The sequence below is a fragment of the Nyctibius grandis genome, chromosome 1 (assembly GCF_013368605.1).
Source record: "Nyctibius grandis isolate bNycGra1 chromosome 1, bNycGra1.pri, whole genome shotgun sequence".
In the NCBI taxonomy this organism is placed as follows: domain Eukaryota; kingdom Metazoa; phylum Chordata; class Aves; order Nyctibiiformes; family Nyctibiidae; genus Nyctibius; species Nyctibius grandis.
Genome location: NC_090658.1, coordinates 16,789,219 through 16,815,388, shown reverse-complemented (window position 1 = coordinate 16,815,388; position 26,170 = coordinate 16,789,219). Strand labels below are relative to the sequence as shown.

General features: G+C 42.0%; 1 protein-coding gene across 1 annotated transcript; it reads right to left on the bottom strand.

Annotated features, from left to right (window-relative positions):
- Positions 1-493: 493 nt before the first annotated feature.
- LOC137666091 (lutropin-choriogonadotropic hormone receptor) lies at positions 494-25,710 on the bottom strand. Its single transcript, XM_068405689.1, has 11 exons — positions 25,562-25,710; positions 18,129-18,200; positions 15,148-15,222; positions 12,674-12,748; positions 12,020-12,094; positions 11,843-11,920; positions 9,067-9,135; positions 8,317-8,391; positions 6,923-7,108; positions 4,299-4,379; positions 494-1,742 (listed from the first exon to the last, which is right to left on the bottom strand). Exons 1-11 carry the CDS (start codon positions 25,708-25,710, stop codon positions 494-496), a joined length of 2,184 nt encoding a protein of 727 aa, XP_068261790.1.
- Between the last annotated feature and the right edge of the window lie 460 nt (positions 25,711-26,170).

Below are 26,170 nucleotides of genomic sequence, written 5' to 3'. Positions count from 1 at the left end.
TTGAACACTTCTTTAACTGGGTGTAGGTGGCTGTGTAATTGGAATTTGCTGTTGATGAAATGAAGGGAGGCATCTAGTCTAGTGCCCCTTTCTTTAACCCAACAATGCCAGCACAACTGACAGGAGTGGAAAAAGAAGGCATGAAAGGTAGCAGACAGGTTTTAAATACCCCAGGGAAGCAGATCTGGAGAGAAAGGAGCCAGACTGCAATCACTGCAGTACCTGTTAACTTCAAGAGCACCCTGACTACTCCTGAGCTTCCCTGGTTCCCCCTAAAGAAGAGGTCTGCCTAATAATCACCTTCCACGCCTATGATTGCAAAAGAAGAAAAGGGAGAATATCACTTTGAATGTCAGAAAAGTTATGTTGCATAAGAATTATTGATTGGCATTTTCATTTATTGTGAAATGTTCAAGATGATATAAAATAATTCCTAGTCACTAGAATAATTACAGCTGGCCCTGCAAAATGCCGCATCTATTGGTGCTTCGGTTTAATTTTCGTGGCAAGACGTCTTGTCTTGTACTGCAGGATACGGCTTCTCTAATGGCGACAAGAGCAGCAGCGCCTGCGAGGCTTTGCTGGGGGCTGTGGCTGAGCTGCTGTTCTTGCCGTTGGAGATATAAGCAGAGACATAGTTCATCCTGTAAAGCTCTGCTCGGCTCTTACAGCAACCAAGCTTGCTCATCAGCAGAAAGAAATCCCTCCGAAATGCTTTGGTGAAAATTGCGTACAGAAATGGGTTTGCACAGGAGTTGACGGGGTAAAATAAAACCAGCAAAATCTTTGAGTTTGTCACTGTGATGAGAGGTACTTTAAAGGCAGCGGATATGGCAAAAAAAGAGATGGGGGCCATGCAGGTAAAATCTGTGAAGATGAGTATCGCCATTCTCTTGGCGACCTTGGTATCTTTATTGGTAGCTACCAGCTCTGGATTCTGAACAGCGATGTAAATCTTAATGTAGCAAGCACAAATGACAATGAAGGCAACGACATTTAGCACTAAGATCAGCAGTATGTAGGCTTGGGAAAGACCCGTTTCGATATCCATGGGTAAACAAATGCTGACCTTCATGTAACTGCTGACCCCCAGGAGAGGCAGCACTGCTATTAAAATGGAGAATATCCAGCCACCGAGCATGATCGGCACAGCATGCCTCAGGCGTAGCTTTCGATCCAGCTGCATGGCATAGGTGATCGTGTGCCACCTTTCTATAGTGATCACCGTTAGCGTGTACACTGAGAGCTCGCTTGCAAACACGGTGAAAAAGCCGGCAGTGCTGCAGCCGCTGCCCGTCTGCCAGTCTATTGCGTGGTTGTAGTACTGACCGCTTGTCTGGGCGTCAACAGAAGCGATGAGCAGCAGATAAAGTCCCATGCAAAAATCAGCAAAGGAGAGGTTGCACATGAGGAAGCGAGGAACAGTGAGCTTGTAATGGCTGGTTATGAGAACGAGGAGTACAGTGAAATTGCCAGCAATGGCAAGGATATTTATAAACCAGATCAGCACTCTGAGAAAGCTGTATCCCAGGATGTCTTCACAGGGATTAAATGCATCTGGTTCCGGAGTGCATGTGAGTACCTTAGGCTGACAAAAGTCATACTCAAAGTTGAAGTCGGTCATTTCACTGTCGTAAAAAATAGCTGAGTAGCTGTAAGGAGAGATTTCTTCATCTGTTGCAAATGGGTATGTGTTCTTTTCTGCTGACCACAGCGATGTGTTGTAAGAGTCATCTCTGTAACTATTAAAAAGAACAACCCCCCACAAATAGAAGTGAACTATTTGTTACATGCAGCTTGCACTCTTTTATAAAACACAACAGATAACAGTTGTTTTGAACCAGTTACTTCCTAGATGTGTTTCTACAGGGTGTTTACATATAATGAAGCCTTGTAAGGATGCCTTTTGTTTGGGTAGCAGCCTTGAAGAGCAGCAGAGGTCATAGTCACATCCATGGGAATGCTTTCTTATACAACTTACTTATTTGTAAGTACTTTATCTGGATTGCTTTGTAAGCAAGCCATCTTTCTCATGCTGCCAGTAGACTGCAGTTCAAAGTACAGTAACTCTCAAATTGATGAATTATAGGTTTGATGCATATAGGTTTATCAGACAGTTATAGAAGCCTAACTAAAATAACCTAAGGATTTTAACTGTGCACCCTGGCCTCCCTTAGGAAATGCACTTACTGAACAAAGTCCTGAGACTACGTATGACTTGGGAAGTGATGAGGAATTTGATGTTTGCAGTATTATACAGTGAGGAGCAGTAGTGCATGGTTAACTAGATGATGTCGACGGCTAGGAATATATTAAGTTTAGACTGGACCCAATGCCTGATTATAAATGTTTCTAGATGTTTAAAATAGATCTCTCTAATCTCCAGGTCATCAATAGTCTGGGCATAAGCCTAACGAAGAAGAAACATTTTAAAAACAAGCACAGTCCCTTCTGATTCCCTGCCAGAACAGGTACTTATTTCACAACTATCCAGTCATCCCAACTGCAAGTGTTTGGTGGGCAAACACTCAGTCTGCAGTGTGACGCCTGGAAAGCATCTCTATTGAGGACAACTCTTCAGAAAATTGGTAGCTTTGGGATAACTTAAATACGTGCTTAAACTTCCATGTCTACCGAGGCATGTACATTAAACTATTTTTCTGGAGCAGGGTCTTAACTGCTAAATGAAGCTCAGCTGCTTTTCAGCTATTCCTGTCAGGCAAATAACTTCCCAATCTTGTTATCCTAACTCTTCTCTCCTTACATGAAAAACTGCTCAATGTTTTGCTTTAACTTGCCTGGTTTAAACTGGAATAGCAGGGAATAAGTTTGACTCTATTTATTAATAAAAACTGATTGTGATTTTCTGCAAGGCCATGTAAACATGCTGCCATGTGCAAGCTTTTTTTTTTTTTCTAATAAGAGCTTGGGACTTTCAGCTGATTTCTGCTGTGGTTCCCAAACTTTTCAACTTGCAGCCTTTCAGCCCATGAATCGTGACCTTACTTCCATAATATAATGTCTGCTCAGAGAATTGCTGGGACTGGGACTTACCAAAGCAAAAAGCTTCAGGAGCCAATAGACTGGGCAGAGTATTTAATGCACAGTAGGAGTGCAACAGATGCTAATCTGAAGCAGGGGGATTACTCTGGCATAGGCACTGGTTCTTTGTGTGATCATATTCCTCACTGGGGTGAGGAACGTGATCTAATGTTTACCTCCTCGCCTCACCTTGCTTCTCCCCACAGCCACCCTTGATAGAGGCAATATATTCTTGGTCTTGTTGAGTGCCGGGACTTTGCCTTTTTGTACTCCTGAAGTGCTTCAGTTTTGCAGTTAGTAGTGGAGCGGACAGGACTGACTAAGCAAGGCACTCAAAGATGCTGCAGGCAGGCAGCAATGAGAAGCGGTGACAAGCAAATCAAGGCAGCTGTTGCTTTACAAAAGGCTGAATAAAACCAAATGGCAAGTGTAGGAGGCCTCATCAACCAGCAAATGAGATAATGTCCAAGGAAGTCAGCATCTCAATGGATCAATCACATTTCAGCTGTATTTACCTGTTGGAATTCTGTGACCATAACCTTGTTTTTCTAGACTTTGCAATGCTTTGACCCCACCTCAGGGCTAAAGAGAAGTCCCAAGGCCACCCATTTAGCTGCAGAAGGATGGATAGTTGCAAATCCTTAAACTTCTACATTAAACACTGGTTTAGAGCCTGTGTCATCCAGCACGGGCAACACAACGGTTCTGATGTTAGCCTTTCTCATTGTCCCACTGGACACTGGCAAACAGAACTGTGATGATATAGAAAGACACATTTAGAAGAGCTAAACCAATTGCATGGAGTCATCACACTTCTAACTCAGGGACCCTGTTTTTACTGTGGAAAACTACTGACATACAGACTTTGAATTATCCTTTCTATAGGGAAAAAATATTATCAGTAGCAGCTCTTCTTTGAATCACACAAACAACTGCAATTATCTCAGGGCATGAAAAGTCTCCATGTAGGCCATTAACTTCCTTAAATATTTAATCACTGTTTTGAAAGTCTTTCAAGAATTCAGAAGAGAAGCTGGAGTGAGTAAAGCTCATTAAATTATGTTTTTTCTTTCTTTCCTTTTGAACATCAAAATCACAAATCTTGGTTTAATTATAGTAAAATTACCACTGTACAACTTGTAAGCGTGACTGAATCGGCAGCAAAAGACATGCTGTTCTAGAAAAAACACACAAACAGCAGGAGGGGGAGGTCCATATTTGCTACTTCCAGCACCTGTATGCAGAGAGGTACTTACATTATTTCATTAGTTGGTTTCCTCATGGTGCTTTCACACTCTTTGGAGAAGTTGTCAAAAATGGAAAGCAAGGAATTTTGTCTGAAAGAAGGATGAAAAGAAAGTTGAGTTTCAGTCTGGATTTTGGCCAAATTCTCATCTTCTCTGCCCGTGATCTTCACAGATGTGTAAGGTAAGCTAGAGTTGGCCTCACAGCAGTGTGAACATTCCTGTAGACCTCTGGAAGCTGTGAGGAGAAGGCTTCAAATATTGCAACAGCAGGCAGTACTTCATGGGGGGTATAAGGATGGTCTTTCAGCTCGGTTATTGTTTATGATGTATTTTTTATAGTGAAATAACCTGAGCTGGAATTAAAAGGTATGTTTTGCCTTATGAAATATTGTATTGAAGTGGGCCAGATTTGCCACCAGTATAAATGGCAGCAGTTATGCTGGCTTTTAGAGAAGTGCATGTTAACAAATGCTGGGAAGCTGGCCTCATACTCTCCTTTAAAAACAGTTTGAGATCTGGAGGTAGACTTTACATGCTGGAAGTAAAGCAATTTGAAAAGTACAAGTTGAAAGATGACATATTTGGCAAAATCTCTGTTTTTGAGGCTTTGAAAGTATGGGCCAGGAACTTTACCAGTGTGAATGAAAATGGTTTTGTCTGACCTCATTGCTGTGACAGTAGAAAGAGCCAACAAAAACACTAAGCTCTTTTGTGTGCTCTTAAGAGAATCAGACACCTGGAAGCTTATAGAAAGTTTTATATATAATGAGAGAAATAAGATACCACTAAGTACCTATGTGATGCTTATAAATAATAGGATGGCAAGAGAAGCTGTTTTTTTCTTGTAATTTTTTGAAGATGTGGTACGACCTGCTGCTTTTTGCTTTTTCCCCACATTCAGACCAGTGGAAGAAAGTCTAGGGAACTGAATGCTACCTTCCACCCCTCTTATACAACTCAAGGAATGAGCACACCACAATTGTACCCCAGAAATCTCAAGAATATTTGGTCTGAGGACTTTATTTCCCTAATGTCTGTGATGCTGACTTAAGTGAACCTGCTTGCCCAGTCAGATGTATATAAGATCTTGTCACCATATCTCACTGATCAGAGAGTGCAGTCCATAGGTGATAAGGAATGGGATATGGGGCAGGGGTAGTAAAAACTGGGTGGGATGACTATGTAGAGTACAGGGCAACAGAAGGGGGTAGAAAGAGACAGAAACAGGCTGCAGCTGCGTGACCATGAGAATACATAACCACACAAAGACTCTTCTTTGAGTAACCTGGGAAGGTCTTGGGAGGTCTCAGTCTCCATGGTCTTCTGCTGTCATCCGTAGATGACAAGGAAAACAGCCAGAGATCCTCTTATTCCTTTCTACTAGCTAGTCACATAGAAGACAACAGCCTGTTGCTTGTACAGGTTTTTCCAGCGGCTGGGGCTCTACAGATAGGTAACGCATCAGCACTGCTCTGAACCCTGCTGATACCCCAGGTAGGAGGGCAGTCTAGTTTCCTGATTTGCAGGGTTTTTTTTTCCCAGTTTACTTAGAAAACAGTCACTAAATATAAGAAAGTGATTTACTAAAGCACCCCTGTTTTTATAGAGCATGATCACGTTGCAAAGTCAAGCACCTGAAAATTAATATAATACCAGAAACATAGTTATCTTCATCAGAATGAATAAAACATATTTTTTTTTTGTCCCAGAGTTGCTTCTGCATTTAATACACCCAGAGGCTTGATCTGGGACTGAATCAGTTTGGTAGCAATAAAAACTCTCGACTGTAGGATCTTTGCTCTACTCTTACAGAAGCAGGAACCGCTCAGTAAAATGAGGTAGGCAGAGAAAGCGTAGCATCACCCCTAATTTTACCCTAAAGAATTGGATTCTACTCCTGCCTTTGCAACGCAGTCCTGATGTGATGGCACGCACAGATCAGGCTTCCCACAAATGACTGCTCAGTATGCCTTTTCTGTAGCCTTCATTTGAGACAGATGAGAAGTGTGGCATCCTCATAGCTTTAAGTAAACTCATTTGGAGTTGCCTTGGCTGCTTAAAGCCAACCAAGAGTTGATTTCTTTGAAAAAAAAAAAATGTTGAAAAATTAGTTCCAGTTGTCTCAGAGTGCCCTGAATTAGCAGATTTAAAGCGCTCTCTGCACCACGGTTTCCAATTCTAGGGAGAACAATACTGACTTATTATCTGAAAGCACTGAGTAACCTCCTTCTGTAGGCTTGTGTCAGGTCCTTATTTTGGTGGGTAGTTGAAAGCCTGCCTTTTCTACTAGGTCGTCATATCACCTGGACAATGTGCTATTGATGGAGATCTATCTTCCATGTGCCAGTAGGCTTTTTTATCGAGATACCAAGAAAAATATAAGCTTTAAGCAAACTTAGAATAATGTTCCTGCTGGCAGGTCCTGGATGAGATCCATTTCTCTTCTAAAATAAATGGAAATGATTTTCCTGGCTTTAGCAGACATCTGTTGTTTCGCACCAGGCCTTGTTATATACCACAGCTTCCTCGTAACTGGAATAAGGATAATCAAACCTCGTGAGCTGAATAAAGCAGAATTGCCATTTTGGAGCCTCTGAAGTACTGCAATACAATAATGTGCTATTGGGACTTACTTTTCTGTCCTTAGATTTCGAAAAGCACAGCAGTGGCTGGGATATGTCAGAGCAGCTTCCAGAAGACTGCTGAATTTCTCCAGCTGTGGCAGCCTCTTTAATGAGTAAGATGATGTTGCATTTAAGACTTGAATGGCCTCGAGCCCATAACTAGGCAGGGACTCCAGCGCCGTTGAAGAAATATCCCTGTAAAATAAAAAGAGCATTCTCCTTTCTTTTCATAGGTATAAAAATACCACTCGAGCATGACAGTAGGTAACAGCGACTCGTTTTTTCACAAAGGTCTAAATCTGCAAAGCCACTTCAGCACTTGACACCCGGCTCAGAAACATGGTCTGTGAAACTACAGAGCAGTGGGGTAAGAGCATCCCTGTGGCCCAGGAGCCCCAGCGAGGCAAGGAGCTCACCTTGTCCTGGGGAAACTGAAACCCACCACTCCAGGGGCTGTGCCCTGGCCTCTCTGTTTGAAAGCCACCATGCATGGAGTCAGGGATGGCTCTTTAGGCCAAAGAAAAGGAGAGAAAGTGAACAAATATGACTCTCAGACAGATAACAGGTAGGTCACTTTCCTGTCTCTCTGCTTGGCTCTGAGGGGTTCTAGGTGTTTTAATTAAATGTTATTAACTAAAACACATAAAGGAATCCATCGTTCTTGCCAAGACAAACTTAAGCGGTTTGGCTTAGAGTAACTTCAGAGGGGCTGTTTGTGTGAGGAAAAGGCCACCGAGGTGACTAAGGATTTTCAGAGTCAGGCCATTGAACAGAGGGAAAAAGGCTACAATTGTGAAAGTGGTATTAGCAATGCCAGGTACTGTAAAGCACCAATAAAAGGAACAGAACGTCATGCGCAGCACAGAGTGCTATTTACAGAACCACCCATTGTGTTTTGTTGCATGGAGTTACAGCCAGTGCAGCCCTCCAGTAAGTACTTGATTAATAAAGCATGAGGAGGCTAATAATGCGTTTTATTCAGCACAGGCTTATAGCATGCAATCAACTAGTTCACTTTTATAACCAAATTCTAAACTAATATATTGTAAAAACATACTCATCCTACCAAAAGACAAGTTACTTGGCAATGTCAGAATATAAGGCACAGGGATAGGTTCTGGAGGATCTGACACAAAGTAAAGGCTGAAATATCTAAGGGGCAGAGGTCAATGCCAATGCTAGAACTGGCTGATAGGCATTTGTCATGGTGCAAACTGAGCCTTCCGCCCTGTAATTTCATGGCACCTTGTTGACATGTTTCCATTTTACAAGTACAGGGTAAGAGCTGAAGTCTTCTTCCAGACTCAAAAGTCCGCGTTTGCTGAGATGATACAGCCCATGTAGCACAGTGCAGCTCCCGTGAGACACCTATAAACCCAGGTAATGGAGCGGTGGATACTTACAGGACGTCTGGCCCTGTGGCCCCTCTCAGGGCATCGTTGTGTATCCACCTGAGGTTCTTATTGTCCTTCAGGATTCTGTGGAATCAAATATTAACTCTTTATGTCTCTTTCAAAATAACCTTTCTGGTTTCTTCTTCTCATCTCTTTCTTCTTGATCCTCTCTCCCACCACAGTGGTTGCCGTTGCAGTCTCTGGCCTGAGAGAGCTCGTATTTCTCACGCGATCTTTCCCTCCACTGATGCTATCAGATCATTATCATTTATGCTTAATTCTGATAATTTCCAATTTCTTCTGACTTAAACTGGGAACAACCAGTCCGGTCCCTTCACTGCAGTAGCAGCGTACAAAAATGCAGCAAAAGTTTTGCCCAAACCAAGAGGCTAGTCCCAGTGTGTGAGAATGATTTAAAAACTATTGACATTTCCAACATAAAATCTAAGTTTCTGAGTTTGGGCTATGGTTTCAAGCTTTCCACTACTGCTGTGAAGTTTAGGAATTTATTACATTTTTATTAAAAATTATGAGCTTTTCTCATAAGAACTGCAGCATTCTAAGGGATGGTGTTTCAAGAAAAGCAGTAAGTGCTGCAGGATTAACAACTGAGTCGCAATGACACTGAAACATGCAGTTTTCTAATGGGTATCAGGAAATGCAAGACACAACCAGTTAAGATGAAGGAAGAGGCTTTGACCGTATTTGAACTATTATTTACTGCTTAAAAAAAACACTGAGGAGGGGAAACATACTCACAATTGATTCAGCTTTGTCCCATTGAAGGCATGGCTGTGGATATCTTCAAATCCATTTTTATATAATTTGCTAGGGATTAAAAAAAAAAGTGTAAGGGAAAAGATTTGGAACAGACAGGATTATGTTACGTACTACAGGTTTCAAATCTTAATGCTGCATTCATTTTAATGATTAAAGGGTCTGGTTTATAAAGAACATAGATAACTATTGCATGACTTACGTTAACTCTAAAATTAAGATAAAATTGCAGCTTAAATTCCCTAAGCACCTTGCTGGTTCACTGTTGAAGAGAACTTCTGCTAACGTACAGATCCGCTCTCCTCTGAGGGGCTCACCTGTGCCTACCCTGGGCTGAGATCCAGAAACAAGACATTAGTCCAGGCAAGGTCCTGGAGGCAGAAGATCTGGATTTTGTGGTGTCAGCACATGTAAATGGAAGACTGCAAGGGCTAGAGAAGTGTCAGATGGAAAGCCACTCTAAAGCCCAGAGGGTGCTGCTGCATTGCAGATCCTCTGCGGACAGACTTATCTTTCAGCAGCCCAAGAGACAGCTTTGCAGAGAGGTAGGAGTTAGTTGCGCATCATCCAGCAGTCAGTGAACTGTCAGCTCCTCCAAAGCACTGCTGTCAGGCTTGATTTGTGCCATAGAAACCTCGCTGTCCCCTGTGCTGCACAGGGATGCTTGGTGCCACCCTGGGTTCTTGATTCCACACACTGGGGCCAGATACCTAAAGGCTGGGCTCTGCTGCACCTGAAGTCCAGCTCTTGTCCTTCATTAGGAGATCTAATCCATGGGTCTGATTTCACTGAGAAAAATCCATTTGTGACATTAAGTTCATGTTTCCAATATAATTTCAACATAATAATTTGTATATAGTATTTTTTCTTTAATATTAAGCCCTAATAGAAAATTTTGTGCAGTTTATAAATTAAACAAAATTTCTGTTGTTGTTTATTCACTTGTTTTTGGAAAAGCAGAAACTGGGACTATGGAACCTGCTACCAAGAAAAGCTGGAAGTGTGGGGACTACCTGGCCACAATCGATATGAGAAGGAGTCTGTCTCAGCACAATGCTGAAATTAGTGTTTTCCTTAAAAAACACAACTATATGTAGCATCGATTTCCCCATCCACATGAAACAGTAACTGCTGGAAAGACTGAATTAGCTATTTGTAGTGCAAAGCATTTCTGCAGGCTGACTTTACACCGTCATAGATTACTTGTGTTTCACCATGCTGCAACAATTGGAATTACTTCAGCTAATTACTGTTAACTGCATGGGGTGGAGTTAACGTGTAGCTCTATAATTATGAAGCTGCTGATAAGGTAATTCTTTTCTTCTTGTGGCGAGCTCCCTATCACAAAAGGATGAGTGAAAAAGGAGCATTGGCTTTTTCCTGACTGAGTTAGACTCCCTCCCATTTAATACACTGAGGTTACAGTAAAAACTGTAAGCAACTTTCTACGTCTCTTGTATGTTCACTTTCTTGCACCATTAACAGAGCCATAATTTTGCTGAAGTTATTTTCAGAACTTGCTGGTAGGAAAGAGGCTCGTAAAATGAAATGATGCCCTAATCTAAGCAATTGCTCCTCTTTAACATGGCGTAGGAGCGGTCTTCAGTCACATTTATGCTCAGTTCCTCTAATGGTTTCAGAAGGTATTGGTCAATACATAAAATCTGTGTCAAAATTACTGTCATGCTGGCACATCAGCCTGATGAAGGGCCCAATCCAGTCAACTGCAGTACTTGCTCATGTGCACAGCTCATTTGTGGGTGCAAATACGCACGGAGTTTTGTGCGGGGGGTTTTGGTACACACTTGTCTCAAGACAAGGCTCCCCATTCAGATGTGTACTGCCTTTTACATATCAGTCTGGTCTTGAAAGGCTGGCTTTACCAGCATCCAAACTGGTGTTTGTGGCTACAACACAAAGTAGGTGGCCTGCTTCTGCCCTCTATTGCTCAGCTGGTCCTTCCCCAGGAGACCTCAATTTCAGCCACATCCTGCAGAGAGGCTCGGTTTGTGATGTTTCCTATTTCAGCACTTCTTCGTGGAAGTTTTTGTGAGGACAAGGGTGCTGCAAAGCCCATACACAGTTCTTACTGTGCTGGCAGATGACACCTCACCTTGGCTTTCTGCTGCTTTTTGCATTCTTCGGGTGGGGCATCTCATTTAGCATCAAGCCCACCTGTCTCTCAGGTGGCTGTAGCAATGAATCCTCAGTTTGCTGAAGGGAAAGTCTTGGTGTGGAGAGCTGTGGGAATCAATGTAAGCTGAACCAAGAGAAATCAGGGTAAGAACAAGCATTGGTACTTTGTACCAATTTGTTCTCTCCCCTCCTCCTCTTCAGGGGGACCCTGTGCAGCTGAAGCTCAGCAGCATCAGATCAGTGGTATCAGCCTGGTCAGTCCCTGAAAGAACTAGTTCAAGAAACTCCATCCCTGAGGGAAAAAGAGAGACTCTGGCCTCCAGAACAGCTTTTAGACTTTATGTCCTGTGATGGTATTTTTTAAAAACAACATTGCCTGGAAGATGAGGATTTGGATTCCTCCTCCTATTTTCTTTCCTAAGTGAAGTTAGCTTTTGCATAAAACCCTGCTCTTCAGCTTGAAAAACACCCCTCTATTTCCTAAGCATTTCAAATTTAACTCACAATACAGACATATGGTGTATGGGGCTTAATTTCAAGATTTTTATGAAGTCAACCTGCTTTCCTCAAGCAGAAGTGTTATCCTTGCAGAAGGAACTGGAGCTATGATTATTTTACTCACAGTGTCAGCGTTTCATTGGTAATCCCCTGGAAAGCATTTTGTGGTATAGTTGTCATACGCAAGTTATCACAGAGCTCCCTTTGGGAGGAGAAAAAAAAAAAAAAGAGTATTTTTGTCAGTGATCCAGGAACAAGATGGAAGAGACTCACAGCTGGGTTAGGTGGGGTCTCTACTTACAAAATAAAATGAGCTTCTAACGAGAAGATCTGTGTCAGATCTGGAAATTGTCTTATTCCAGTGTTACAAATGCTCCTAGAGAAAAGCATAATTCCTATTTACAGGAGAAAAGATTACCAGAGTGGACACAACAAGAAGCCAACTAGGTAGGTATGACTTTAACAATATATTAAAAGGTAAGGGACAAATATCATCATTTTTAATTAGTTTTAATTAATTGTGTTTGTAAGACCTGTAAAACTTAAGTTTTGTAGCACCCTCAAGCAGTGTCCTGGAGAAGCAGCGTATGTTCTCTCTACGTTAAGCACAAGGAAGAGATTTTAGTTACTCCTTTTGCATCGTACCTTGTCTATCTGAAAGCTTTATTCTAGAAAGAAGCACTTAGCAGAACCAATTTGCGGACTTTACTGCTGTTTTGTCCGTTACTGTCCTGCCCTGGGTTACTTTATTTTCTTGCCTATTGAAAGACCTCACTATTGGTTAACTGCACATTAAAGCTATCCTAAATGATGGATGTACTTTTAGTGTACTGTAGTGCATGAAAAACTTCTTTCTTCCTTACACTCCTTTCTGTAATTTGTCCACTCCTTTAGAGGGGAAAAAACAACAACAAAAAAAAAAAGCAAACAAAAAAGAAACAGAACTCTTTCTTACAAGTATTTTAGCTTTGGAAGGTTTCTGAACGCTCCGTCCTCGATGTGCAACAGATTTTTCGTGTTCAGGATTAATCTGTAATGAGGGAAAAGTATCTCAGTATTATAATCGTTATACATTTGGGAGGGTCCTGAATTTTGCTAGTGGTTGGCCTTGTGAGAAAAGAGTCAAGTGCAAAATATGGCAGAAGGCTCTCCTGCTGTGAACAAACTTTCTAGAAATATACCCCGAGTGCCTTTTGAAGCACTATTGGTAATAAAAACGGCCTGTAATTATTAGGTAGCCAACAAAAGATAACAGCTCCTGAATTCTCACAGTTCATTGAGCGGAGACGATCTGGTTTGGATATCCTGGTCACTGATTTGGATGCTTTTTTCCATCGTCAGTCGTTTTTTTGCGATACATGTTCTGGGCTCGTGGCGTGCCTAAGGCACTGAGCTTCTGCTTTACTGCAGGGGCTCAGAGGCACGAACATGCTACTGTCACAATGACTGTGCCTCACAGAATCGTCTTGGTTGGAAAGGACCTTTAAGATCATCGAGTCCAACCATTATCCTAACACCACCAAGTAAACCATATCCCTAAGCACCACATCTACTCGTCTTTTAAATACCTCCAGGGACGGTGACAAAACCGCTTCCCTGGGCAGCCTGTTCCAATGCTTGATAACCCTTTCCATGAAGAAATTTTTCCTAATATCCAATCTAACCCTCCCCTGGTACAACTTCAGGCCATTTCCTCTCATCCTACCGCTTGTTACCTGGGAGAAGAGACTAACCCTCCTTGCTATAACCTCCTTTCAGGTAGTTGTAGAGAGCGATAAGGTCTCCCCTCAGCCTCCTTTTCTCCAGGCTAAACAACCCCAGGTTCCTCAGCTGCTCCTCATAAGACTTGTTCTCCAGACCCTTCACCAGCTTTGTTGCCCTTCTTTGGACTCTCTCCAGCACCTCGATGTCCTTCTTGTAGTAAGGGGCCCAAAACTGAACACAGTATTCAAGGTGCGGCCACCTCCAACAGGTCGCCTTGGAGGTGGGGCTGAGCAAGGAGCGTGAGCTTTGTGCATGTGTGTGTGTGCCTGGTCCTTGCCTCGCAATCAGATCCCTTTGCATCATCCCTTGTTTCCATCATATTACTGATGCTCTGCTCAGCCAGGAAAGGCAGTTTCACAGACGGTTTAACATCTTAGAGCACCATGGTCTTTATTAGAGTAGTGGTGAGCAGCACCAGATGCCTGCTTAGATCTGCAGAAACTGGGAGATGGAGATAAGTGTGTGAGAAGTACTGTTTGCTAGTGCTGGCTCAAAAAATGGGACAGACCTTCTCAATCAAGGAGTACTTTCTGTAGCTATACTATCTGGTAAACCTGTATGTTTGCATAAAGCCCAACAGCTCTAGCCCAGCTCCCTTCCTATGCATGACTCACAAAATTCAAAGGTTTTAGATTACGAAATTGCAACAAGAGTTCAAATCCAAGAACTACATTAAACTCGCCTACCCTGATCATCCATTGAAAGTGACTGCAATTGTGGCTTGGGACATCATGCCATATGAGGCATGTAAAGCATTCAAGATTCAAACAGGTTTTCTTGCTAGCCTCCTGTAGCTCTTTAATGGTCTTGCTTAGCTTTTTGGTTTTGGCAAATGACAGGCAAATGACAAGCTGTCCATAATCAAATCCTTTATTCCTTCCCTAAACCCACCATTGAGTCTAGTGGAAGCTGGACCCAATCAGAGGTGGATAACTCTGTATCTCTTGCCTGTGTAAGCAAGTCACTGGCTTCAACAGCATTCACATATAAGGAAAAAAAGAAAACAAAAAGACTTATTTTTCCTCACTCAGTTGCACTATTTTTAAGCCACTTGCTGATCATGCTGTGGGAAAAAGGCAGTAATGAGATATTGAATCAGATTTATAGCTTCCAATTTCACTAAATATTTCAGAGCATTCTCCTAGTCATTGCTTTAACTCACTGTCTCTCTCAGATGCCTGTGCTATGCAGGTCAAGTTTAAAATCAGTACATGTTCTGTTTGAGTAATATTTCAGCGCTCAAAAGAAGAGCTATGCATACTAAGCAGCTGTATTTAAATACTGTAGGGCTTTGAAAACCGCATCTTCAAAAAGGAAGATTTTTCTCATGTGTTGTTATCTCGAATTATTTCCCCGCTTAGAAAGCTCGACAGCGCTGGCAGAAGTAGAGACAGAGCTCCACTCCTGTCATTGAGCTCACTGAGAGCAGTGGGACTTTCTATGCATGGATGTGTTTGCATGATTTAGATCTCCAAGCCTAGACCTTACAAAGTGCTCACTATTTTATATGGTACTTTGGAGAGAAATGTTTCTCGTCATAGGTCTAATCCAAAGCCAGCTGAAGGAACAGAGGGAGGTTTGGTCCAAGAATACTTCTCTGCAGACTGTTTACTCCTTGATGATCCTAAATCATGACATGGATGCCTTTTTTTAACTGATGCTTACATTTCATACAGAGTGGGAAGGCTGTCAAATGCACTCGTTTCTATTCTCTCCAGGGAGTCGCTCTGAGAGATTTCACTATAATGAAAAAGGCAGACACAAAGCAATACATTAACAGAAAAGATACCAGAAATTAGCTTTCCACTTTGTGTTTCCTTCTTTTACACACAGCTGTTCAACCCCCCGATCCAATTCTGGTTTGGCAGCAGTGTCCATACCTCACCTTAGACATCTTGAGAGCGGGTGCCAGTAGGGTTTGAGAGAGACCAGCCTTTTGCTGTCTTGGCAAAGGGGTACGCCAACCCTTTGGAATAAGTATCTCCGTAACAGCCAGTCTCCATTTTCTCAGTAAATTGTAGGTAAGATAGCGACTCGGGGCCAGAAGTAATGTAATCAGAGTGAGCCCAAGCCTGTGAGCATTTTGCTCCTATCATCGGTCCTGTTTAGTGAATTTATTTGCATGGGCAAGGATGTAGATAATGTTCACGGTGCTTCATACACTATTATTAAGTCAGGGTGACGGTCATCTGATCCACAGATGTAGAAATACACATATATGCATTCAGTGCACTTTATGAATAATTTTTGGATTTAAATGCTATTTTTATTACACTCATGCAAACTGAAAGGAAGTGGCTCTTTGTCATCATTACACAGACCAACATGACTGTTTTTGTAGGCACTGTCAGATATTGATGTACCGCTGCTCCTATTCCATGCATGTAGTTAATAATAACCAAAGCTGAATATAGAGAAAAAAATCCACTTATTTGATGCTTGCTAAATGCCTGTTAGATTAAGATTTATGGGGCTACACAAAATTGACTCCTAAAAGTAAATACTATATATTGATGCCTATATAGGGGAAAGGTCTTCAAAACAGTGTTTTCTCTCGACAGAATTGACTGGAAGGGCACACAAACTAAACCTCAGATTATACGCTGTCAAGAAAAACATATTTTTTTAAACAACTGGAACGCATCTACGAAATCAGAGTCAGTGTTGTCGTGGTCCCGAGAGTTATCTTATTTCAATCATAATTACGAGAAAACAATTCCTATTGGTGTTGATATAAAAACCCTTAGATCAGAATGAATGATTTTTTTCATTTGTAGTGGCAAAGGGGGATGCACACTAGAAACCATATATTAAACATGTATGTACTTCTTGCAGAAATATTCATGATTTTTCCATAATCAGAATTCAGTGAGATTGTTATTTTTGCTATTGCATAAATGAAAGACGGATGTAGAACAAGTAGCCTTCTGGGTGACTGATCCTCAGAGACTCACAGGCTGGGAGGGATCGGTGCCTGCTTGCAGAACTTAAAGACTCGTTAAGGTCTGGGGTCTAAAACATGATCATTCCGTGGGATCCCTCCTGTCTGCCACCGCCTTACCATTTACATATGTTGGAATGACTTATGGCAGTGAGAATAATTTATTACCTGATTTGCAGATAGTGAAGAGTTGTCAAATAGATGATTTAGAGATTTATAATTTAAAAATATGCATTTTTCAAAGTAATACTAAATCTCAGTAAAATTATGAAGTGTTCTATAGATTTACTTCAGACAAATGCATTGATTTCTACACTGTTAATTTGGAGAGGTACATTAAAAGGACACAAAGAAATCAATTAAATTCTCTTTATGGAAGGGAAAACGTCAATGAACAAAACATTCCCTGTGAAGAATAGGATATGCATACAGTTTGGGAAAGTTTAGCCTCAAGTCATAGAGGTAGGAGAAACTTTGTAGATTTAAGTTGTCTCCCATCTGAAAATGGTAAGTTCTCATTAATCATTGAGGTGCAAGTGAATGCAAGAATACAGTGCCATTGGATCGTACTGTAGTACTTTATTGCAGTGGAACACATGCAGCAGAGTTTAGCTTATTTTCTACTTGCTAGAGCTACAGGAACACATAAGTTTATAATTTGGCCAAAATTGTTTAACCAATGAGCACTAAAAGCTAAACTAGTCCAGTTGAGTCTATTCAGGCATTTGCATTACCCTCATCCTTCAAATCTTTGCCCTCAAGAACGCACCACGAAAGAGTTTCCTACTTTCTCTTTTTGTTTCCTTGAAAATAAATTATGTAACATCTAATATATATTTTAACATCTGATGCACTATATGCTTTTCGTAGGTGAAGAGAAGTATAAAAAGTGCACCTTGACAAGAACGTGGCATCATTTGTGCTGCTGCTTAGGTTCTGGGGGAGGTCGTTCCCCTGTTCTGTATTGCACTGGTGTGTCATCAACTTTGTCCTTTAGAGACCACTCAATGCAGATAAAATAAAAAAAATAATAAATAACAGAGACTCAAGCCTGCCATCTTTCAGCTGGAATAACAACAGAAATAAGGGCGAGAGTGGTCAGACGAGCCTTATGGTCTGAGTCCTTGATATAAAATAGGTACAAAACCAAGGGAGGGGAAGCAACACAGACCCAGGAGGGGAAGCAACACAGACCCAGTGTGCAGAATTACAGCACTTGTAAACTGAAAGATCCAAGAAAGGGTTCAGTCCTACTGATCCCCTGCCCAGCTTATCTCTTGGTGCAAAACATCCAAAAAAATATATTATTTGGGTACTACATAAATGTATAATCACAGAATGCCATAGCTATCACAGGAGTGATAACGTTTTATGATAGAAATCTATCTATCTCCTCAGCCAATTAAAAGCACCTACCATCAGTTATTAAGCTGTATCCTTTTTCTCCAACATGATTAATATTTCATCATGTGATCTGTTACACAACTGTTGAAAATCATACCTTTTCAAAGAATCTCTTATAAACTGCTTATAAGAAAAGAAATGCTATGTTTACCCTTCCCCAGTGGTTTTTTTTTCACCAATAGTATGTTTTAGCAACACATTTTCATGTTATTGTAAAAAGACGTTATTTGGGATGGAGGTTTACAATAAAACTTCTAGCAAGAAATTAAAGAAAAGCCTATGGAAAATGTTGTCAACTTACATGATGAAGGCATCTCTAAGTCCTTCAAACGCGTGCGATGCGATTACTTTTACAGGCAGGTGAGGAAATGATCTGCAAAAAGAAGAGAGGGAGGAAAGGACTGTAAGGCATAGGGTTTCCTTGATTACAGATTGTACCCTTATGGTGGGCAGACAAACAATAAAGCATAAAGCCACTTTATTTTGCCTGCAGTTCTCTGTACCTCTGGGGCTCGATTAATTTACTATTGATCTCAGCTAAACGGAATTCAAGGATATTGGTCAGTTCCTCAACATCATAAATTTGAGACTAATCACCGTCAAATCAATAATAATCATAATGTATAAGGAAGTTAATAGCCTGATGGAAGTGGTCTGCTTCATTCACAAAGGAAGCTATAGGCTATTTAAAGTTAGTTCCTCAGAAAAAGTGCCTTTCATGTAAAGCCTTTTATCTATAAAACAGTATCTTTGCATTCCCTGGACCGTGTTCTTCTCTCAGCAGTATCCCTGGAATGTTGCAGCGTGGCACCCTGCATTCACTGGCAATGCTCTGGCTACGTACAAATGTAGAAGAGATCCAAATCAGGCCTGATGTGGTGGATTTGTTTTTTTTTTCTTGTGGTGTTTTTATTTTTTTTTTAATAAATTGCATCAGTGTGGTTAGTTGATTAAAAGCAAGTGTGTATTTTACTTTTTAATTGTTTAATTACTCTGACTGAGAAGTTAATAACGATGTGGGAGACAGATCTGCATTTTACCATTCTACTCCACATCTGAATCACAGTACTTTTACCAGCCAATTTATCTAGCCATGACCACACTCTCCCTGATAACATCCATAGGAAAATATTTAACATATTTCAAGACATTATCTCTGTGCAAACAGATAATTGCTCCATTTTGCTTTATAATTACAAATATCTAGTCAGAGACATTTGTTTCCCATCCTTAAAAAACCCCCTCAAGGTTTTTTGACTGAAAAGTTTCTGTGCTATTCATATAACCTGCTTTTTTTTTTTCTTTGTTGTCATAATCCTTTATAAGAAGACAATTAAAAACATTTACTGACTTTTGTATATATATGTATGTATATTTTATATATAAACACATATTTCATGCCCACACAATATAATGGCAGGCTGTCACACATACGTATGTCTTGGGGTTACAAATCTAGATGTACTAAGGAGCCTGGCAGTCAATTCCTAGCTACATTCTAAATAGCCTGTATGATTTGGGGCAAATAACTTCATTTCCTTCCACCTTGACTACCTGTCAGTAAACCGGGAATAACAATGCTTCCTCACCTAATAGAGATGTTGTAAGGATATATATGTGATTGGGTCATACCTGTCTCTGGATGGATGCTGGCATGTCGTGTTGTGTGTGAGGTTTGGTTAAATCGGAAATGAAACTACAAGTCATGTGTCTTGCAAAATGGATTATCTGCCCCTGAGGGGACAGACAGGTAGAGATAATCCTGCAGTAGGGCTTGATATTCTGAGCCAAAAGGAAAACAACTTCAGGAAGAAGTAAAAAGTAGAAGCTGAGAAATTATTGCTCTATAACCCTGGCAGCAGAAACCTCTTCATAACTGCACCATCAGCTGGGGCTGCTTGCAAAATAAAGCATATCTTTGGTGCAACTGTTCGCAAAAAAATGTCATTTACAAAGGAAATAGAAATGTGACTGAAAGTGCAAAAAATAAAACCAAGTCTTGGCTCTTAATTACATAAAAATCTTCAGACCAAGAGCCTCCTACCTCCTTGCGGCATGCTGGTGAGCAGCGCGGTGATTGTAAATTCCTGTAGTGCGTGGCTCGGAGCCTTTGGCAATGGTGCTTTGAGCTCAGCCACCTCAGCGATGCGATTAAATTTAAGTGGGATGACCCAGCACTTTTAATACGCACTGTAGTTAAACTGCATGACAGCACTTAATGCATTCTGTATTTCAACTTCATTGGTTTTTGGGTTTTAATTCTCCTGAGTTCACCTTGATAGCTGGAACTGTGAACTCATCTGCATTGACATTACCTCATCCCATTAAGCATCTCACAAAACAGCAAGAACAAACGAAAAAGGCAATTCATAATCAGCCTTCTCTCTTTATCCTCAAAATAGTGGTGTAGCATGCATAGGCACTTCCACATCAATAAAGATACCTTAAATTCACCAAAAAGGTGAATGCTCCCATCCCTATTCTTGCCCACTTTACCTTTGTCGTTTATATCTCAAACCCTGCCTGTGTTAAAGAGAAACATGTTCATTTAGATGTGTCTTTCTATATTTACAACATTTTGAAGAAGATCCTCTAGCTTGCTGAGCACAATCCAGCCTGTGTATATGTACAAGCATTTAGGTTAATAGAATTTTGAACTGCTTGTTGCAGGCTTTATTCTTTCTGAAGCGCAGAGTAAAGTGAGGCCTCATCTCATGTGTTGAAGTCTCTGCTATTGAACATGACTGATGTCTTTGATAGCACACAATGAAACTCAAGCAGGTACTGGCAGGAATTAAATATTGATTTCTTTTTGATAGCACTCACATTGTGACACTCAGTTGTGACCAGTTATTCATCTCTCAAAGCTGAGGAAGTTTTGACAAAAAAAGAAAGAACAAACTGGGTTTTACAAAGCTACAAAGCTTTTATACATCTAACTTGCCCGTGCTACTAGCATTACTTCTATAGCTCATGAAAGGAGGGACGCATCCATCTTTAATACAAGTTACCAACACCACTTTGAAAGTGTGTTGTTAGTTAAACGATGAACTTTTGCACTTTTAAGAAAAACTGTAATGTTTCTTTCATAGTTAATACATCACAACTTGTGTGCTTGTACTCACTCCTATTTCAGCAGCTGAGAATACTGCGGCTTCAGATAATTGTGTGACTTTTCATCCTTGGAGAAAGGATGGACAGAAAGGAGTGGGGAGCCAGCCAGCCTTCTTGGCACTCACCAGCTCTTAGCAGTTTTGCAAATCAAACTTGGTTTTCAAGGTACATCATTCTAGGCAGTAAGGTTTGAAATGGCCAGGCTAAATACTTGTAAGACTATCCAAGAACATCGGGAGAGACGGGAACAGCACCTAGATTGACCAAATCCTGTCCTTGCATGGTAGCTAAAATACTGTTCTTCTTTCTTCAGCTAGCATTTGTTTCCTATATTTTTGTTTTGAAAGCATAAATTTAGAGTGGATTTTTCACAGGGATGGTTATCTTCCTGATACTAGGAATACCAGGGCTAGTAAGGACAACAAGAGCAAACCACTTTCTGCTTCCCTTGATGTGAATGTATAGATGGAGCAGTAAGAGCTCTTCAGAAAGTGTTCATGGGGCAGTCTATCCCAAGGATACAGTGGCATAAAACCACTATCATCCTTTTTTTTTTGCTTCTGGGATATAGCAGAGGCAACTTGACTCAACTTGACAACAATTTTTATCTGCTAAATGATACGCTTCTGCTCTTGTGCTACCACATAGACTCAAGCTCCACCTCACCTTTTGAGAGGTCTAGGTGCCCAAAGACCTCAGGACCACTGGCAGTCCTGTTGATGAGGAATCAAAGCCCAAGCCCACTCACACCGCTGGAGAAAATCTCTGTATTACAGAATTTGCCTGTTGCAAAAAGTGATTAGTTGAACTGATAATAAAAAAAAAAGAACACAGGCCCTATAGCAATAGGTATGAATGTGTTACTGTAGCTGGGTTGTCTGTTATATTTTAGTGGCTCTATTTTATAGAGTTACTCATATTTCTAATGCCCAAAAGGTGAATGCATAAGGTAGACTCTTGCTGGGAGTGGCAAACATTTTATTCTGTGGTGTTCTTGGACTTAACTCAGAAGGATTGGAAATATTGATTGAAACTAAGACTGTAACCTCACCATTTTCCTTGGATTTTTATCAGCTTCTGGGGGCAATGTAAAGTGTTGGCATTCATTTTTAAAGCCCTGTATGTTGGGCATTATCTACCTGAAATGCGAACTATGATGCTGCATATATCACACAAGAAGCCAAAGAGTACTTTCCGCTAGGTCGTGATGGGTGATACATTATCTCCTACGAAAGACACTTCGGCCCTCAAACTGAATTCCTCTGTCAATCCAAAAGAGCCAAATATGCCCTTAGTGAAGGACTGTCTGCTTCTTCAGGCTTTTGCCACAAAGTTTTGGATCTGGTGCCTGGCAATTTGGTGCCTAATCACCTGCCAATCACCCTACTGCAGAAGCCCTGCATACAGGGGCACACACCCAGGCACAGCAAAGTGAACCTCACTATGAAATTAGGTTTTTGAAGGGGCAGAAAGGTTTCCAATGCCCATTACTGTACAGCTGGAGTTGGGTGCCTGTCCATTTAGACTTTGCTAAAAAACCAAAAAGTACATACGAGACTTCAAAAGAAGGAAACCCATGTTTTGTTTCAAAATATAATGGTGTATTAAAGATTATTTTTCTGTTGAGACTAAGAAGACACATAGCTACTATAGCCAAAATGGCATACAAGGCTGTCTGGATAATGGAGTTTCTATAGTGTTTGTGTAATGTCCAAATTAAAAACAGGAGTCTGAGAAAAATATGGTAAATTCAGGACTGTATAAAACACATCATTCTGCAACCTGTCGGAAGTCTAATCATTTTGAAAACTCTCCCAGCAATAATATGACATGGCAAGAATAACTCAGGTAAAGAAAAACAGCTGGAATTTCCCTACAGCATATATACTTGGGATATAACAAATTATCAAAAGTACATTTGGAAGCACAGCTCATTACAGCATCAGGGCCTGAATTACTTAGGTATAGCTGGAGTTACAGATAGGTATTTATTTTCTTGACTGACCATACTAGTCAGAAGGACTTCTCTGAGGTCTGGTTTCTGTGTTATAGTGGCACCAATGGAAGGACATGTGCACCCCAGGAGCTGTGTTGGAACAACCTCGAGCAGCATTTTTTCCCCAAATTATTAGTGCACTTGCAAGCACTAATCTGCAATTCCCCTGGTGCACACAGGTACAGACATGACTATGAGGGGACGAAAGTAACTTTCTCTTGCTTTGTCTCTCATATACAGAGCTGTGCAGGGGGAGAAAAGAGCTAAAAAGATTGGTAAAGTATTGAAAGAGAGGGAGTCAGTACTAACAAAGCTGGTATGAGTAAGAGAGAGGGGAAGCAGTAAGAGAGGGGGGAAGACAACAGCTAAGCAGATAAGAAGACACTAGTATGAAAAGCAAAGGAAGAGGGGAAAGGAAATTAAAAAGGTTGAATAAGAACTAAAAAAAAAAAAGAGCAAGAATACATGTACACCTGTAGGGTTAGCAACTACATTCATCGGGGAGGCTTTGTAATTGTATGATGAATGTAAGCTATTAAAAATACAAAAATACAAAGAAATTGAAATAATAGTATAGTTCCAGGTTCAATTTAAATCAGGTTGGAAGTGGCCTGGAAGTAGAAGGAGCTGGACATGTCTGCAAATGCAGACTGAAAGACAGGGATTTTTTTGACACCTAAGTGTAAATATTTTCTCTGTAGGAGTATTGAGCAGAATCTTGGTTGAACTCTTTTCTGACTGTAAACTTGGTTTCTAGAGCCAGCCTAATAGCTGGACTTTGTGTACAATCATAAAGATTAAATGTTATATTAAAAAAAAATTCTTCTCTTGTTTTTTCCCATCATTTAGCCCTGTTGATCTGAGTGAGGTATAACTGGCAGCAGCCATAAGTCCATTATCTGTCTTAACGTGATCACTGAGGTTGAGATGTGGTTTCTTCTTAGGGTGATAGATGGAAAAAGGAAAAATAAAAGAGTAAACCAAAAAAAAAAAGAAAGGAAAAAATCATATAAGTTTAGAGCTTTTGAAAACCTTTCTGGGCCGTGATGTGCATCATCCTCATAAACATGCTAGATTCCCTGCAAAAAGTAACCTCCCCATTTGTTTCTGCTGCTGCAGGGATCCTCTATGTGACCGATCCACTGCCTGCTCTGCGTGTGGTACGAACACCGGGGAAGAAATGTGCTTATTGAAATAACTATGGAGAGTTTCTCCAGCATCCACAGGCTCTGCTTTCTTTGACACTAAGGTAATTAACACAGGGAAATGGGGAGGAAACAAATTCAGGACAGAGATTTTTCTAAAAATTGACTTTGGAGGAATGATTCACATGGCTCTAGATTAATACAAATTAGTATTTCTTTCTCCTATCAATTCTTGAGCTAGGGAGAAAGGAAAAATAGAAGATCAGGGATACTATCATCCCTGGGGAATTTCAAGAGCATGTTAAATTTACAAACAAATCAGATGAAAATGGAAAACACAGGCTTTGTTACCAAAAGGGGCATAATAAGAAAACCCCAGCTCAATTCATGCACATATAACCAAGGGTTCCTAGAAATGGCAACTATGCTGTCTGTTGGTCGGCTAATCCCATATTTTGACGCCATGATTGTTTACATCAGTGCTGTAACTGAGCCCATAAACAACACAACAACACTTGAATACCTACATATATATGGTATTTGGTCTGCTCTACTAGATCATGAGCTGGGAGTATGGTGTGGGAGTGGGGTAAGGGAATGCCTGTGATTCTCTGTTGTTATAATTTAATCCTAATTCCCAAAGGAGCATTAGGCAGAAAGATATGATGGACCACCCTACAGAGATCCTAAAGCTGTCAAAACTCACAGCAGCTTTTTACTACCAGAGAGGGAAAAAAGGATTAGCTACTAACTTGTCAATGAGTTGGACCTCGAAAGGAGGAAATGAGCTCTGCAAGGAGGATTTTGATGCTTTAATATAGGGGCATTAAATTGCAGAAGCTTGGGGAGAAGAGGTTGAAGGAGCCTGATGGATTTATGAAAGAAAAAACAAACAAACCCCAGAACTGACAGAAGGTTTAAGACCAACTATCAACCTTTTAATCAGGTTTCTTTAAAGTGAACGATGCCACTACAAGGTGCTGGGTTTGGAACGGGAAAGGCAACTTTTGCCTCCTGCCACAGCGGGAGAATACAGAAAAGTTCAGACGACTGTACCACTCCTCTCTGTCACTGAGGCTGGTGGCACAGGGCATGCAGTGGGACATTCAAACGTCCCCAAAGGCCGGTCATCTTCTTCCCAAGGAGAAAACTCTGCCTCCGGGTTCTTGCCGGGCTTTCAACTCCCAGGCAGCGCACGGCGGGCTTCAACACCCCAGTAAAACTTCAGCCCCAAGTAAAACTTCAGCCCCAGGTACCCCACCAACTCCTCCCACCGCCGCGGGGTGCGCGATGCTCAGAAGCCACCGCCGAGCCGGCAGAGCGCGCGGCCGGCGCCCCCCGGCGCGCCGGGGCGACCGCAAAGGCACCGCTGCCCCGCGGTGCGTCTACGCGCCCCCGACCCGCGGAGCAGGCGCTCCCCGGCACCCCGCCTAACAGCCGCCCCCCACCGCGCTGGCTAACGCGCCCCGCGGTACTTACGCGCGGGCGGGCGCGGGGAGCGCCCCCTGCGGCGGCGGCGGGCAGCGCAGGGCGCCCTGGCTGCAGGCGCAGCGGTGCGGGCAGCGGCCGCCCGCCCCTGCGGGCAGCAGCGGCGGCAGCAGCAGCAGGGGCAGAAGCGCGGGCACCATGACCGGCGCCGCCTCGCTTCTCGCCTCTGCTCCTCGTCTCTGCCCGCTCGCAGCCCGCGGGACACTGCCGCCCCCCCCCCCCGCCTCCTCCCGCCCCCGCCCCGGGGCGGGGTCGCCGCCCTCCGCCGCGGGGGAGCCGCGCCGGCACCCCGGCCCCCTGGGCTTCCCGGAGGAACAGCCTTCCTCAGCGTGCTGGTGAAGTTGGAGGCAAAGGCTGGAGATGGCAAGAGGAAACTTTCCTCTGATTTTTCACGGGCTCTGCAGCCAGCTCAGTCCCCGCGGTCCCACCTCAGGAGGGTTGAGAGCACGAACGATGCTCTTCGTTCCTACTAGAGGTGTTACTTGGCCAGTGGTGTCGGTGCAAAGCACATACCCAACTCCGCGTTGAACGGCTGAGATGGTGGAGGTGAGGGCCCTGGAAACTCCCATTTATCTGGCTATTACCTGCTTTGAGAGTTTG

What these genes read in the sequence shown, in the direction of transcription:
- LOC137666091 (XM_068405689.1), bottom strand. Translation starts at nt 25,710, where the DNA reads ATGGTGCCCGCGCTTCTGCCCCTGCTGCTGCTGCCGCCGCTGCTGCCC. An exon ending in CTTAGAGATGCCTTCATCAT is followed by an intron (nt 15,223 to 18,128) that starts GTAAGTTGACAA and finishes TTTTCATTATAG; the next exon opens with TGAAATCTCTCAGAGCGACT. An exon ending in CTTCCAAAGCTAAAATACTT is followed by an intron (nt 12,095 to 12,673) that starts GTAAGAAAGAGT and finishes GCTTTTCTCTAG; the next exon opens with GAGCATTTGTAACACTGGAA.